We start from the raw sequence: 15,502 nt of genomic DNA on the forward strand, positions 1-15,502 counted from the left end.
CTGTTCTGTCTGATATTTTTCTTGGTGTTCCAGATCTTGATTTAACTTCCACTGTTCCTGATGACTGCCATTTCTTAAGTAGGCTACTTTCTGAACAAAGGATATTGGCGTCTGAAAACGCTTTGCTATCTTCTTATAGCCTTCTCCTGCTTTGTGAGCGTCAACTATTTTCAGTTTCAGTTTTCTAGACAACTGCTTAGAAGAAGCCATGGTGCTGATTGTTGGGGCAAGGTCAGATGAATCTGGGCCTTTAAAACCTTAAGATTGACATCACGTGGTCTTTCCAGGCGATGATTGAGAACAATTCATGACACTGTCAGGTCTCAGCTTTCCAAAGGGGGTGGTGCATGCTATAAACTCTGCAGGGTGCCCAAACTTTAGCAGACGCCATTTTTTTTTTCTGTTATTTTGAAAGTCTAAATGATGGAAATAAAATCAAAGTTTTTGTGACATAATATACAACTGTCTAATCTGTCATTTGATGCCTTTTAGAGATTTTTTCATCTTTTCTTGGCTTCTTTATGCACATTAATATACATTTTTACCTGGGGTACCCAAACCTTTGAGCCCAAGTGTATAGCAAAATTCAGTCTCTGCATTTGACCCATCCCCCAAGGGACCTACTACAGTTCTGAGAAAAGCATGTACTAAGTTCTTCATTTTCCAGTCAGTACCCAAATGGAAAACCTAGTACATGTTTTTTGATGGTAGGGGGAAACCGGAACAAACATACAAACTCCATACAGAGAGGTCCAGAACTCAGATTGATACCCAGACCTTTCTTGCTGTGAGGGCACAGTGCTAACCATTTAGCCACCATGTTACCAATCTATACCAGCGGTGTGGCTCTAGGGATGGCAATGTTGCTTGTCTGTCTACTACTTTGGTCCGGACTGAAATATCTCTACAATCTATTGACACAATAAAAGTCATTTATTTACAGAGATTCATGAATCCCAGAGGATATATCCCACTTACTTGAATCATGATTAAAAATAACAGGATGGACTTGAAACCCGAATGGTAGTTGTACCATAGATAGTGAAAGAAATGGATACAGCAACATCATACACTTTGACGGAGACCAGTGAAGTCAATTAGAGGCATTTTTCCGGTGAGAGTCTGAGCATGCTGCGCAGCCTCAAACTGAGATTGACATACACGTGACATCAGCAACCTGTCTGAAATGTGCAAGTCTTCTGATCGCTGTGCCAAAAGAAATCAGTTCGTGGATAAATTACTTCACATGAATTCACTTGCCACATACACTGTATGCCTCCATGTCCCCCGGATTGCCTGCGAGCTTCTCATGCCTACGCGGTTATTTATCTACTGTGCAACAGAAAGTTGCGTGGTTATGACACAATTGTTAGCCTATTTTTACAAATACTGCTGCTCCATTGCCATAATGTGAGATACAAGGTAATGTAGCATTTAGTTCCTTGTTGTGTTTCTTTAAAAATCAACAATAGACAAATAGATTCTTTAAACGCTTCAGATGTAAAGTTTTTCACTGTCAAAGTGACGCCAAAATGAACGGCAGTCAATGAAATGCTAACGGGAGGTGATGGCTTGTTTGCCTATGAATTATTTTTCACCGTGCTTGGATGACCAAACAGGTTTATAACAGGCTGATATTGTTATCTAATCAAACTTTATGTACCCAGTTGAGGGGTACAAGTTGAACATCTTTGACCTTCTCCCATCTACAACAGCGGAAGTTGCATGATTTGAGTTTGGCTGAATTGTTCTCAACTAGAAGGAGCTTTAATCATTGTATAACCATTTGGTTTTCTGTGTACATAATATATGTACTCATGTATAATAATCACCTGTTGCTGCATTCCTAGGACAAAGTTAAACCTATATTCATTCTAAAAAATACTACACAAACCAGTTCATTAAATGGCATTGATTTGTTATCAATTATGTGAATATCTAAATTACAGTTACCTTCTGATGAAGTAATGTAATCTGAAATTGCAAAGGTACGTTTCTTTCTTTAGACTGTTGCCTTACGCCTTTCACCAAAAGGACCACAGTGATTGAGATAACTTTTCTTATCTTTATTGGGTCATTATTAATGTGTGAAAAACAACCCCCAAATGTTCATATAATTGTAAATGATCAAATACATTTCATAATCAAATCAAGAACGGTAACAACTTAATCAGCAGTAGTACTCAAAATATGAATTAATGACTATTGATTGAAATATCTTAATTAAAATGACTTGTTCACATGGCCATAAAATATTCAAAACACCATTAAACTGTTGAAGAACGTTTTGCAATGACACCATCATGTAATACATACAGCATATGTAATTATTATTATATACAGTATATTAATATTTCAGTTTAACAGTGAATCACCCAGTTGTATATTTTCCAGGTTATTAGGTTAACCTAGCTAATTCCATTTATATTACCAAAGTTAGACTAAATATTAGAGATACCTATCTGTGTAATGCAATAGAACAAACTACACCCTCCAAAATTACCATAAAGTGGAACCAAAATGTTTTTTTAGTGCTGTTAATACAAAACAAGCACTTTCTTGCATTATATTGCATTAGTTTTAGCTACGTATACCTAATAGCTGGTAACTGGGTATAATGTATAATTCTTCAAAACCCCAAAAAACATTTTAAAATGTAAATGCTCAGTTGTTCCACATTGGTAAGTTGATTCCAAGGATTGTGATGCCTAAGCAAAGAAGAAGCGACTGAGCAGCTCTGTCAGACAAAGACACAACAGCTACTGCTGTTGGAGGCTGTGGGCTGGTGGTTGTGGTGGTTGTCGCAGCTTGTGAGCTGTTGAGTGTTTTCTGGACGCTGTAGAAACAGGTTCCGACATTACCCACTCCATCCACAACCAGCAGCACCACATCAGGCGAACAGCAAGATGCCCTGTAGGAAACCAGTGTTATAGTCTTATTATCAGCAGCCAGGCTGGTGTTCAAGGTCCCGTTGCCCTGTCTAAGGCTAACGCGGTTGACACCCGTGCCTTCCGCCCCATCGGTCACCTGAACAAGGAGCTCCCACATTGATAAGATGCAGTTATCAGAGCAATTAGACTGTAGGCTGAGCAGCTGACAAACTGGCAAAGTGAAATCAGTCACCTATGAGGACAACAGGTAAAAGTCAGTTTTACATTTGTTGATTCAAACCATAAACACAATGATGTGATATTTATTGAAATGGGATTTTTGATGAGTTTTAGGACAGTGAAACGCAGCACGACATAGTTGGCGTCTGTGCCTCCAGGAGCTACGGCCTCAACAGTCAGGGTGACGACGGTACCAGACAAGGTGTTAGAAGGTGCTGTGAGGTTCACGGTACCATTAGCACTACCTCCATTTGCCAGGATTAAATTGGATGGGAAAGTTGAATTAAAACCTTGGTCATTGGTAGCTTGGATGATGAAGGTTCCTCCTACACCGCTCGTCGTCACAGAGAAGGGAACTGAAAGAGTTGTTCCTGGTACTAAGACGCTGTTTGAATCAGGCTAAAAAAAGGGTACAATCTGTATTAGTCATATTTAAAATACTGGCATCTTAATAGTCATTTCATAGGTTTCCAGATCAATGCATTTCACTTACAGAAGCAACAGTAACAGCAGATGCTCGGATGTTGGTGGATGACTGCCTTTGGAAAATTACTGAGGATGCTCTGGAGGAACCATTGCTGTTCTGCCCCTTCACAAGCACCACAAACTCCTCTTCTGGTATCCGGTCAAACCGAGCTAAGAAGTCTCCTCCACCCTGAGCCTCCACGCTGCCATTGACCTTTCGTGACCCAGATGAGGCAACCAGAATGACTTCTGTCACCGTGGCGGAGTCACTCCCAGTTACGGTCACGATCAGGCTACCATTAACACCTTCAAAAAAAACAAAAAAACGCATAAATAAGTTGAAGTAAATCATGTTACTTGGAGTATCACAAAATTCTGTTTCTTTTACCAGATCTGGGACGATTGTTTACAACATCAAAACCTCCAAGTGGACCCTGCGATACCTCCAGAAATTCAAACAGGAAGTCAATGGGACTTTCACCTGCAAATATAAGAAGTTGCAAGAAAGGGTTATCTGCCAAAGAGGCTACATGCAGTACAAAGCATTCACATTGTGTCTTTTGGATGGAACAGCCCTTCAAGGTAGGGGATAATAGATAGTAAAACTTGATTTAAGAGGACTACTTCGCCAGCCAAAATTATTGTGATTGGTTTAAAAAAATGCCAATTAACCAGAGCACATTTTTTTTTCCATCCTGGAATGCTATGTGAACTAGCCAGACCTTCCTCTGCAGCACTGTGGAGGATTTTCTACCAAAGCAAGACTTTAACCAAAATAATAATAAATTAAAGTGATGTGATTCAACCACACAATCATTTTGAGATCTCACCTACAACCTTCAGAATGTAGGGATTGGTTGACACCATTTTAATTTCCCACAGTCCAACTTGGGTTTTTAGCTGCAGAGTCCAGAAGTTTCCCACTGATTGGGATGCAGTAATCAATGATCCTGTGGTGTTAGTGTTTTCCTGAGACACACCTAAAAGCAAAACCATGGCAAGAAATAGAGCACACTGGTTCAAAGGTCATTCATTTCTACAATGAAACATTTCAATTTCTAAGATCAGTTGTTCAGGATCAGGAATTTTCTAAAACTTGGCTTTACAATACCTTTTCTATGACAAAACACCACAATGGTATACTATTTTCCCTTAAAACGACTGTGTATATATACCATTGCTTATTAAAATCAAGATAACACCTTTAAAATATTTAATCTATAATGAAGTATCACCTGAGGGACTGATGAGAATAAAGCTGACAGACCTCGCAGTGATGTAAACTGTGAGGTTTGTTACTGACTCATCAACTGTAAAGGTGAAATTTTCGGCCATTCCCGAACTCCTGGATGCTTGCACAAGGGTCACCTAGGAGGTTAAATGAAACTGGTGACACAACTGAATTGTTTTGGAACTAAGAAGTCATTGGTAATGGCCAGTGACGGGGTTAATACCAGAGATGAGCTGGAGGACTCTGTTATTATGCTAGTGGCCATGGGAAGCTCACTCTTTGTGACTTGAATAGCCAGACCCCCTGAAGCCTGAGCCAAGTCTCTGTACACCTGGACATCTGAGGTCAAAATCCGACTGTTTTGTTGTCCTTGTTCTTGGCTGTCATCACTCCGTTTTCGACGACGAAATCCCAGTATGTTAGTAATCATGAAGTTCACCTGAGTAGAAGCAGAATTGGTGAATAACAACTTGAGGTGTAAAACCTCCCTCCCTTATAGGGGCTTTATGTATTAGACAACACAGTGGTTCATTAATTCAACAATTTAATTCAAAACAAAAAAATGATTTGTTTATTTATTTTTTAAACTTCCATACATAGTGTAATCTCTGGATAATGTAACGACTGCATATGATGTCATTCAAAAATCATGATGTAATACCTACATAGAATGTGCCAAAAACGATGTGTTCATGTTCAGCTCACTGCCCTGTTAGCTGCAGCCTGACCAAGATAAAGGCCAATGTAACAGTAAATATTAGATTTTTCATTATGACTTTAATATTTCCTAAATTTATCTAAGCAGGCCTATTTCATAATTTTGCCCTGTGTGTCAGAGGGGTCTATTTTAATGATCTAAGCGCACGGCAAGAAGTGCATGGCGCAGGTGCATTTAGGGCGTGCCCACATCTACTTTTGCTAGTTTGACGGTGGAAAAAAGGGTACGTCCGCTGGGTGCATTGTTAAAAAGGGTTGTACTTAGTGTATGTGTTTTGGGCATAACATGCAATAAACCAATCAGTGTCATCTCCCATTCCCTTCAAAAACCAGGGGTGTTTGTATTATTAAGATGGCGGACATGCACCGTAACATTTAGGGCCCGAGCACCAAAAGCGGCAAAGGCCCTAATGAAGCTAAAGGAATTATTATAGAATTATCAATATTATTCTTTCTTTCTTTCTTTCTTTTTCCCGGAAAATGAGTGGCCTTTTTGAGGGGCTTAACACATTCAAAAATTCAACAAAATTGGCGGTCGCATCAAGTCTGGTGAAAATTTACGTATTTTAAGGGTTTTGGGAATAAGCGCACAAAAATAGCGCGCTTGCACCCCATATAAAATTAAGGATATTGAGCCCTTGCAGTACATTTAATGTAGACTCACGAAACTTGGTACACATAAGTAGCATGGTAAGATGTACATATAACGCCGTTGGTCCATACCCTAAACCCAAGAAAAATTCAGTCTGTGTCATCTAAAGACGTTAATGATAAAAGCTTTTCGTCAAACGGTGTGGACGTGGCATGGCGGCCATTTTGAGTGTTTAGCAAGAAAGTGGCTGTAACTACAGTGTGTATTGTCATATCTTCTTGAAATTTCCCACAATCAACAAGAGTCCAGGCCTGAGGACATATACAGGCCAATATTGACATTTAGTTGTAGGGCCACCAACAACAGGAAATCAGCCTTAAATGACAAACATCATCTGATTTACATGAAACTTATAATGTGTGGTCTAAATGTGATACTGAACCGCCCCCTATACTCTAACCACGCCCACTAACTCAGGTCATGCCCATTTTCATACCATTTGACCAGTTTAAGGTAGAGTCTTGTGTTAGGTGTCATTTAACTCAGTAGAGTTTCTTCTTCAATGGTGATGCTTTGGACCGCCCCCTATTCATAAACTACGTCCCTTTTCATATCTGGTGACCCGTTTAATGTGGAGTCTTATTTGAGTTGTCAATGAACTCAGCAGAGACTTCCTTTTTCACTGGTGATGGATTGACCTGCCCCACCTATGATTGGGCCACGCCCCCTTTCACAGATAATTAAATGTATGACATAGAGTCTTAGTGTGAGGTATCATTTAACTCAGTAGGGAGTTCCATCTTCATTGGTGACGATTTACAGTGTCTGAGTGTCGCGCAACTGCACGGTCGCAAAGAGCATGGTACGCCAGTAACCCCAACGCGCGCAGATTAGCAAGGGCCCATCCAATGCTGCTTGCAGTTTTAATTTAATTTGTATTCTTTTGCATGTTTGTGTGCTGCTGCGCTTACCTTATCCGCTAGAATAGTGTGAGCTATGTGCATAAGCCTAGGCGTATTTGCAACAAATAATGTTTTTTACGCAATACGCGGAGAATTCACCACAACACACCTCCCTGTAAGACCAACACGCCCATGTTTCAAAGGATGGACGCAGGTGCATTTGCCATTTAAAAAATGCAGGCGCTGCACAGGAAATTGGCGATTGCGTCTACATTAAACTAACAAAGACACTTGCGTTGGGCTTTGTAATGCGCTGCACCGGGTGCATTGTAAAATGAATTGTAAAAACAGGTGATTATTTTTAAAGAAAAACTTATCCCAATGTACTACTGGGCCCAAATACAGCCCTGAAAGTGCCTATACACTCTCATGTAAAATTTATACTTCTGCAGAAAGGTTTGCACAGAGCCGCAGAGATGGCTTGCAAGGCTCGCAGAGAGCCATGCTGCACCACCTAAAATACCTAACTATGCACCAGTTACCGCAGATGCTGCGGAAGTTTAGATTGGACAACAGAGAAGGGAGGTGTGATTTCCAAGAAATCTATCCGGACATTCTATCCATACTGTCTGCGTCTGTGAGTCTCCAAGTGTCCGTGTGACGTGAATGCTGTCATCAGCGGGGGTAGGGTTTGTTATTAAACAATCAACAGGGGTGACAAAGGGCATAGAAAACTTTGCAGGACCAAAGTCAAAGCACCCTTCAGCTGTCCATGTACATGTCCATTCCGGAGTATAATTGAGTCTTAAGAGTAGCTACTTACCACTGATTTGGTTCGCTCTATGAGTGCGATGACTGTGCTTTTCAGGTGTTGGTCTTTAGCAGGTGCATCAGTGAAAAGGAAGATCTCAGAATTAGGAGGAGCACCAGTTAAAGCCAGCTAGATGAGGGAAAAGAGGAAAGAAATGATACAATAGTTTTACTTTCCACTTTCTCTCATTATCAAGTTATGCAGAGACAGATTTTGAAGTAGACAAGGTCTCAAAGACACCACAGCACCTGCAGCCCTGATAGACTCAATTCCGGAATATCTCCTCCATCGTTTGCAGATAGTGCATTAATAGCCCTTTTAAAGACATCTGGGTCTGTAGTCCTTATCAGTGGCCCAAAATCTGGGGTTCAGGCGGAGATTGGAGAAATAAATTATTTGATTCTTCATCTTGTGCTTACGTTTGTTGAGTACTTTAAGATTCATAGATACTGTTATTGTTCTTGTATTGCTGACATATTACAACCATTGACAGCACATACAAATCTGCTAGAGTTAGTCAGGCAGATAAAGAGTAAATTCATAAACTTGATAGAGAAAACATCACTTCACTTCTGTGGAAAAAACAAACGGGCAGGATTTTAAAGTTCAGTTTGGGGAATATGTTCTACCTGGATCATTGAAAGGTACAAGAATGTAAACTGGGGGCTCATCTTCTGTTCCCACTTTAGTGTTGATAATAGAGGAAGTGACGGCCTTCACTGCTTCAATGTCATCACGCATGCTTCCTGTTGTGTCGATCACGAAACAAAGCGCTTTACCTTTGGCAATTCCCATCATCCTGATGGACAGAGAGAGATATACATAAGACAAAAAGATGGAAAAACTCTAAACCTTGTGTATACAGAACTGAAACATGGAGACTGGGTTTCCTACTGGAGGAATGTTTTGTCTCCAGCTGCTCCTCGAATGTCCTCTAGTAGCTCACTGGTTGCAGCGATCGCCATGTTTGCTGCTGTTATGTGGAGGTTTCCGTGGCTGGATTTGAAAGTGTCTTTGTTGATCCCACCTTTAGGTTCGATGTTACTTGTTCGATCAAATCCACCTCCATGGCTGCATTTTCCTGTTTAGCATTAGAAACAGAACAAGAACAAAACGTTTTATACAGCTTTAAACATACATTTTCCCTAGAGAAAAGCCATGTAAGAGACCATGTTAGCAGCATAGCCATAGCTGTCCAGCGATAATGCTCAGTCGGTCCACCACTTTGGTCCATACTAAAATATCTAGATAGACATTTATAGTGCCCAGAGGATAAATTTATTAGCTGGAAAACATTTTCAGAAGTGTCCTAAATGTAAACAACATATTAACTCTGGCAGGTTTTGAGCGTGCAGTGTGTTCACACTGGAATTTGATAACATAAAGTATACTCAAAACATGCAGTATTCATACTAAAAATCACCTCCTTTTGCCATGGACAAATAAAATAAAGGAGGTGCTCACAGCGGGAAGAAATTAAAACTTATTGTGGATGGTGGTTAAACTAATCCATAAACAGTTCAAAAAACAAAAATAACTGGCAGAGGCATTTCAAAGTTGCAATTATTGCTTTTGCATGGCACACATGGCATCATTTCCTTTTTAAACAGTTATGTTCATTTTTAGCGTAATGAATGCAAAAAATAATATAAAACTAGAACTGCAAGCAGTTTTGACGGGGTCCAAGCCTCATTGCGCCAGTCGCCCTGATGTGAGTCGACCCTGCCGACCCGGGGAGCGAGCAAACGCGGAACCCTAAACCCTAACGGTGTGGAGGCAAACATCAGGAAATATCGAGAGGTGTGAGCTGGAAGGTCTGCAGTACATTGACGTTGCAAATATCTCAGAGCCCTAAAGGATTCTTGACGACCTCTGATCCATCTGGTTTTATTTTCTATAAAAGCTTGTAAAACATCACGATTTTTGACCCACGATTCGATACAAACCTTGATTATTTTATTTTTCTTACTTTGGTCCTAATACATAAGTCACATGGCATAATTTTGTCACTGATTACTTCCCAGTTTGCAACACAGAAATAAAACAGATACCTTATTTATTGATATTGTTTGATTTCAACGCTGATTGATCGAACAAAAGATTCTGAAAACAAAGGGTCTGAAACAATTGGTTACCCTGGGCTGGAAACGCATAATCTCGAGGCTCTCTAACGTGATTTTTTACGCATAAAAGTCTAGGCGGAAATGGCCGTGGCCTATGTCAGAAGATTCAGTTGAACTTATTTACCTATCTATGGTTTAATGCAGGGACCACATGGATATATGGATCTTGAATGTGTGATGTACAGTTTGGGAGTTGAAGGGCCAAACGCATTTTTTTTCTGCTACAGTGTCACCTAGAGGTGGAAGTGGGTCAATAGTTGTGCCTGAGGTCCTTGCGGAGTTTAGGACCTGTCCTGAAAATGGCACCCACCCTTCTCCCAACTTTAGGTTTTTTTTTTAGGTTTAGGCTGTAGTGGGAGTTTTAGGAGGAGAAGGAAAAGGGAAAAAATGGAAATCAATCCTTAACAAAACAATAGGGTGCCACAGCCCTGCTGTGTGGACCACATAGCTTTGCCAACACGGTTCCCAGCCCCTTGGGCTTGGACCCCTGATAACCAGCGGTGACAGAGAAGGCTGGACTCTTTAATTTTGTAAATATTTCTTAGAAGACATATTAATGTTGAAATCAATGCACCTACACAAGTAGTTATTTATCTTGTATCTTCTATCAACCGACGGTTGCCTTGCTGTGTCAGTGCCTATAAACACATTAACTGTCCATTTACATTTACAACCCTAATGACAAACATGAATTTCTGTCTTCTATAAATTAAATCCAAGTATTAATATAGGTAGGAAGATCAAGGTAATTTACCGTTTGGTTTGGTGGAAATAAAAGGCACAAAATTAAAATATCCAGAGGTAAGTATCTTTTCTTGCAGGATATCTTCCAAAATGTTGTTGCTGCAGTCGTCCCCATTACAGTTGCGACAGGTTGCTCTGCTTTTTGCTGTGGCGGAAAAAAAACTTTTATCAGTGTTTACTTTTGCCAAATGATCTCTCTAATCATATCCATCTCATTCCTCATATTTGCTTCATTTGTTTCTGTACCACAGCCAAACACACACCCTGACATTAGAGGATCTCTCTATATTACTTTATTTTATATTTTATAATGTTAAATTGTATACCCCATTCTCCCTTTTTTTTGTTTTAGATTATTTTGTTGTGTGGTCTTCCTTCTCTTTCGAATCTTAATTAGCCTTGTTGAAGAGTGCTTTTCATGGCCAAAGACTGATTCCATGTAGCCTAATGGTTGTGCAAATGATAAATAAAGAACTTAATCCTTAAGAATAACTTTACCTGCTATGTTACCAATGTTGGCTGATGATCTGATCAGATTGGAGTTTGGGAGTTTGTTTCCCATCTCAACCCAGTTGCTATGGCTGTAGAAATCCTATTAATTAAAAAGGAAGGCAGGTTAATTATTAACATACATGTAATAGCAGCAACTCATACATCTCCTACAACCAAGAGCACTTACTAGAACAAAGCTGTTCTCTTCACTAGGCTGTTAAATAATTAAATGAACTGCAGTTTATACATTTTTTGAAATCAACCTGCAGTATCAACAGGATTACATTGTTGTGCTGCTTGCTGAGCATGAGTGTAAGTTTTGAAGTATAACATTTGTAAGAAACTGTAATGGAAACAAAACAATAAAAAGTACCTGTAAAGGGTGTAGGATTTTTCCCAGTTCTTTTCTCGCTGCCTCAAAGTTTTCTCGCTTGTTACTGGCCTTCACAACTGATAATCCTTCTGTGATGATATTCCTTCCCTCTGAAAATGTTTCATTGTCAAAGTGGTAGTGCGGCAGGAAGAAATTACGCATGTCTACTTCACGATTCTTTTCTTGGATTAATTTGATGGCATTGCAAAAGCTTTTGGATGATTTTGATGCTGCACATGCAGCAGCAACAGCATTAGGAGTCAAAGGCTGTGGACACACACACACACACACACACACACACACACACACACACACACACACACACACACACACACACACACACACACACTTCATAGTATTAATACTAAATAATTTTCAATAATAACACAGGCACTGAGCGTTTGAATTAAAAACTCCAATATAATTTGGATAAATAGAATCCTTACAGGAAAAGTGAAGTCTTTGCCCTCAGCCAGGGCCAAAGCGCGGCACGCCTGCACAGTGACATTTAAGAGTGCTCTCTCAGTGATATCCTCATGAATCAGAGAGTCTCCTCTGAATATGTTAAATAGTTTAATACCAAACCCGAAGGCTCCAGTCTGCAGAAGCAGGAGACACAACGCTGCCAACCAAGACATGACTGCAACCTGTTAAAGAGATTAAAAAGCTAAATTTACTGCTCATCATTGATGGCTTATGGGAACACATCGTTTGTCAATAGCCAGTCCCGAGATTTAACTACAGATCTAACTGCAATGAAATGTGTTGGGGCTCTTCATTCATCCCTGTACTTTGATCTAGAACCAGTTAGGTCCTCCGCTTCATCCTAATTAAAATTTTTTTTTTTTTTGTAAAAATACACATAAAAAATGTGTAATATAAACTTTTCAAACCAACCTGGTAAAAAGAACACTTTTGAAAATTTACCAAACCTTTGCATAAAACTGGATGAAAAACTTGAACAATCAGAAAAGCACACACATTATTACAATTTTACATTACTAATAATGATCAGATATGACTATACTGTACCTTAGGTCTTGATGTTGTCTGGTAGAGTATCTGTTGTGACAAATTAATTTATAATGCTCAGTGTCATTAGTGTGATGGGAGGGTTTGACCTCTTGCCTTTCTGCTTTGCTTATTTCAATGCTTTCATTTTCACTTCGGATGATTGTGTGAGAAACCTGTTTTTTCCAGTTAATGTGATGGTATGTGCTACAGTACAATTAAAGGAGTGACAAAGAACAAAACTCACATTCCTGGCTACTCCCATATCTCTGACACTGAAAACACTTTTAGAAATTTTGAATTGTAAATCCTCCTATTCAACTGCAAATAAAAGTAGTTTGTAGCTTCTCTCCTTGTGTTCTGATAATGTATAAGTTGCTCTAGTTTCGTAATTCCAGGCCTACTGTATCCCTGCAGCACTGCAGAGTAAGTTTAGTGACATTCATCATTTTAAATGCATGTTTTCAAAGCAATCTGATGCAACTAACAAACAGTTCAATAAAGAAAAACTCGTCAGTATATCAATCACAAGTGCATTGATCCTGAATACTCCTCGTGGTAAAGGAACTTTTGTAAATTCAATTCAATTCAATTTTTTTATAGTATCAAATCATAACAAGAGTTATCTCAAGAAACTTTACAGATAAAGTAGGTCCAGACCACACTCTATAATTTATAAAGACCCAACAATTCCTCCAAGAGCAAGTATTTAGTGCAACAGTGGTGAGGGAAAAACTTCCTTTTAGGCAGAGACCTTGGGCAGACCCAGGTCATGTTTGTAAATGAGAAGTGGTTTTCAAACAGTTTACCTGGATAAATAAAGGTTAAATAAATAAATAAAAAAGACCCAGGCTCTTGGTGGACGGGCGTCTGCTGGTCCCGGTTGGAGGAGCGATGAACAGTGGCATTTATAGTAACAATAATGTTAATGTTAAATAGTAGTTGTAGTAGGTCAGGGCGTAGCAGGGAACGGCAGGGCATAGCAGGGCAAGGCAGGGCATGGCACAACAGTTACAACACAATCCCAACACTTTATGCCCAACATTCACATACTGATTTAGCAAAGTGGTATAATAGCTGCTTGTAAAAAGAAAAAAAAATAGTCCCAGGGGGAGAGAACAGATTAAGAGTGATTCACAGATCCCATTAATCAGCCAAAAAGGTGCTGCAGCACCTCGCCCGCAATAGGAAAACCAGGGCAACCATGTAGAGCCAGACCCGGGAAGGAAGTTTGCCAGCAAGGGTCTGGTGGCCGGGTCTTGACCCATAGGAGTCTGTCGGGCACAGCCTGAAAGAAGGACATGAAGCTACTGCCCTGTGAGGGTAGAGTGTGACTGTGTTTGTATAATTTCATTCCTTCAATCATTCTTTTTATCAGTTAATGATCTGACAGCAGATGATGGTATGTGCTACAGTAAAATTAAAGAACTGAAAAGACAATACTCCCATTGTTGGGACACGTAGGCACTTGTTTACTTAAATAAATACAGCAGGCAGAAAACATGCAGGTGCAAACTGGATAAAAGGTCACAAATAATTTTACTTTCACTATTCATGATGACACGTTGGTTGAGAAATCAGTTAATATACCTGACAGCAGATGATGGTATGTGCAACAGTACAATTTAACAGTACAGTACTGATAAAGGACAATACTTTCATTCCATGTTGCTCGTGTAGAGAAACACTTTTAGAGATTTAGATTTTTTAATGTTCTTATTCAGAGGCAAACCAAAGTATCTTGAGCTTCTTAAATCTACTATACTTAATCTGCTGAAGAGGGAAAGATTCTCAGTGCTTGATATAAATCTTAGTTTAAAGCATCCATCTACTTTGTGAGCATGTGTCATCACAACAAAGGTTACGTATTGTAAATCTAGATTCTATGAGTATAGGCTAGCCCTCTAAGACCTTCAGATTTCTTTTGCACCCTTCTGCCCTGCATGGGCCACTATTACATTCACAGTTACTGTATATCACAGTTGCGCGACCATAGAACGCCAAGGACTAATTGCCATCCAAGTGCAAGTGGGATGGGGATAGCAGCAAAAACACATCAACAGCACCTTATTTGCTGTTGATTGGACCAAGTGAGTCATGGAGGACTCGGACACATCACGCAGGAGGCCTCTGCACAGATGTCAGCTACCGCCTTACCCCTAAAAAGGGCCATGAACGCTAATAGCGCTCTCGTAGAGTGTGCCCGTAAGCCCAGTGCGGGTTTCGCTCCCTCCGTGCTATAGACTTCGGTGATAGCCTTGCAAAGCCAATAGGACAACTGCTGCTTTGAAAGAGCCGCTCCTTGTGAGTGCTCTCGGTAGTGAACGTAACAGCTGCTGTGTTCCTATGATGTTTGCTGTGCATAAAACGTATTAATAAAAAATGCTTAACCAGGGGGTGCGCAAAAACAAAACTCTCTCCATAGCCCTTGTGGCAGGATGAAATGGCCGCTGCGTAGGCTTTGACTGTAGACGGAGCCAAGTCATTATCCACCAATATTTGGAGATAAGTCAAAACGAGGGGTAGAGGGCACAATGTGGGTTCTGCACTTTACTCAATACACCAGCGCTGGAAAGTGGACCATCGCCCTGTGTAACACGCTGTAATAGAGGGGGCTCTTGCGCCCTAGATAGTGCACACCATGGCAGGGGGCAAGCCTAATCTCTCCAAGCACTCTCGCTCAGCGGCCAGGCCCCTAGCCGCTGGCATACTACTGAAGTGTGGGACATCGCACCGTTCAGCTGCGACAGTGCACTTTCGCTCTCCTGAACCTGCTCCACAGCATCTAAACGACAGAGGGATTCAATATCCACTCATTGTGAGATTCGCCCCAACATTAGGTCTGCTGCCTGGTTCAAAACCCTGGGGATTTATACCGCTCTGAGAGACAAAAGGTGTCTGTGGGCCCACAAAAGGAGGCTCCTGGCTATC

The 15,502-nt window shown here is 40.3% G+C and overlaps 1 protein-coding gene and 1 long non-coding RNA gene across 6 annotated transcripts in view; one reads left to right on the top strand and one right to left on the bottom strand.

Moving 5' to 3' along the window:
- Window positions 1-3,120, top strand: part of LOC116700918 (uncharacterized) — a 9,950-nt gene extending 6,830 nt beyond the window's left edge. The window contains exons 2-3 of the long non-coding RNA XR_004334762.1: window positions 2,395-2,402; window positions 3,056-3,120. This is a non-coding gene — a long non-coding RNA (uncharacterized LOC116700918). The remainder of the gene's footprint in view (window positions 1-2,394; window positions 2,403-3,055) is intronic.
- Window positions 1-12,712, bottom strand: part of LOC116700916 (von Willebrand factor A domain-containing protein 7) — a 20,042-nt gene extending 7,330 nt beyond the window's left edge. Inside the window, exons 1-16 of one of the 5 annotated variants that reach the window (XM_032534369.1) lie at window positions 12,593-12,711; window positions 12,007-12,207; window positions 11,561-11,827; window positions 11,194-11,287; window positions 10,706-10,840; window positions 8,723-8,909; window positions 8,458-8,627; window positions 8,077-8,189; window positions 7,841-7,957; window positions 5,030-5,245; window positions 4,811-4,943; window positions 4,406-4,555; window positions 3,964-4,056; window positions 3,604-3,881; window positions 3,220-3,509; window positions 1,981-3,127 (exon numbers count right to left, since the gene is read on the bottom strand). In XM_032534369.1, coding sequence (XP_032390260.1) covers window positions 3,124-3,127; window positions 3,220-3,509; window positions 3,604-3,881; window positions 3,964-4,056; window positions 4,406-4,555; window positions 4,811-4,943; window positions 5,030-5,245; window positions 7,841-7,957; window positions 8,077-8,189; window positions 8,458-8,627; window positions 8,723-8,909; window positions 10,706-10,840; window positions 11,194-11,287; window positions 11,561-11,827; window positions 12,007-12,198 — 2,439 coding nt within the window. In that variant the 5' untranslated portion in view covers window positions 12,199-12,207; window positions 12,593-12,711 and the 3' untranslated portion in view covers window positions 1,981-3,123. Of the gene's footprint in view, window positions 1-1,980; window positions 3,128-3,217; window positions 3,510-3,603; window positions 3,882-3,963; window positions 4,057-4,405; window positions 4,556-4,810; window positions 4,944-5,029; window positions 5,246-7,840; window positions 7,958-8,076; window positions 8,190-8,457; window positions 8,628-8,722; window positions 8,910-10,705; window positions 10,841-11,193; window positions 11,288-11,560; window positions 11,828-12,006; window positions 12,208-12,592 lie in introns of those variants that run through there. The other 4 variants (XM_032534367.1, XM_032534365.1, XM_032534368.1 and 1 more) reach the window with 4 other exon arrangements.
- Window positions 12,713-15,502: the final 2,790 nt, after the last annotated feature.

Source organism: Etheostoma spectabile, chromosome 13 (assembly GCF_008692095.1).
Source record: "Etheostoma spectabile isolate EspeVRDwgs_2016 chromosome 13, UIUC_Espe_1.0, whole genome shotgun sequence".
Classification (NCBI taxonomy): Eukaryota; Metazoa; Chordata; class Actinopteri; order Perciformes; family Percidae; genus Etheostoma; species Etheostoma spectabile.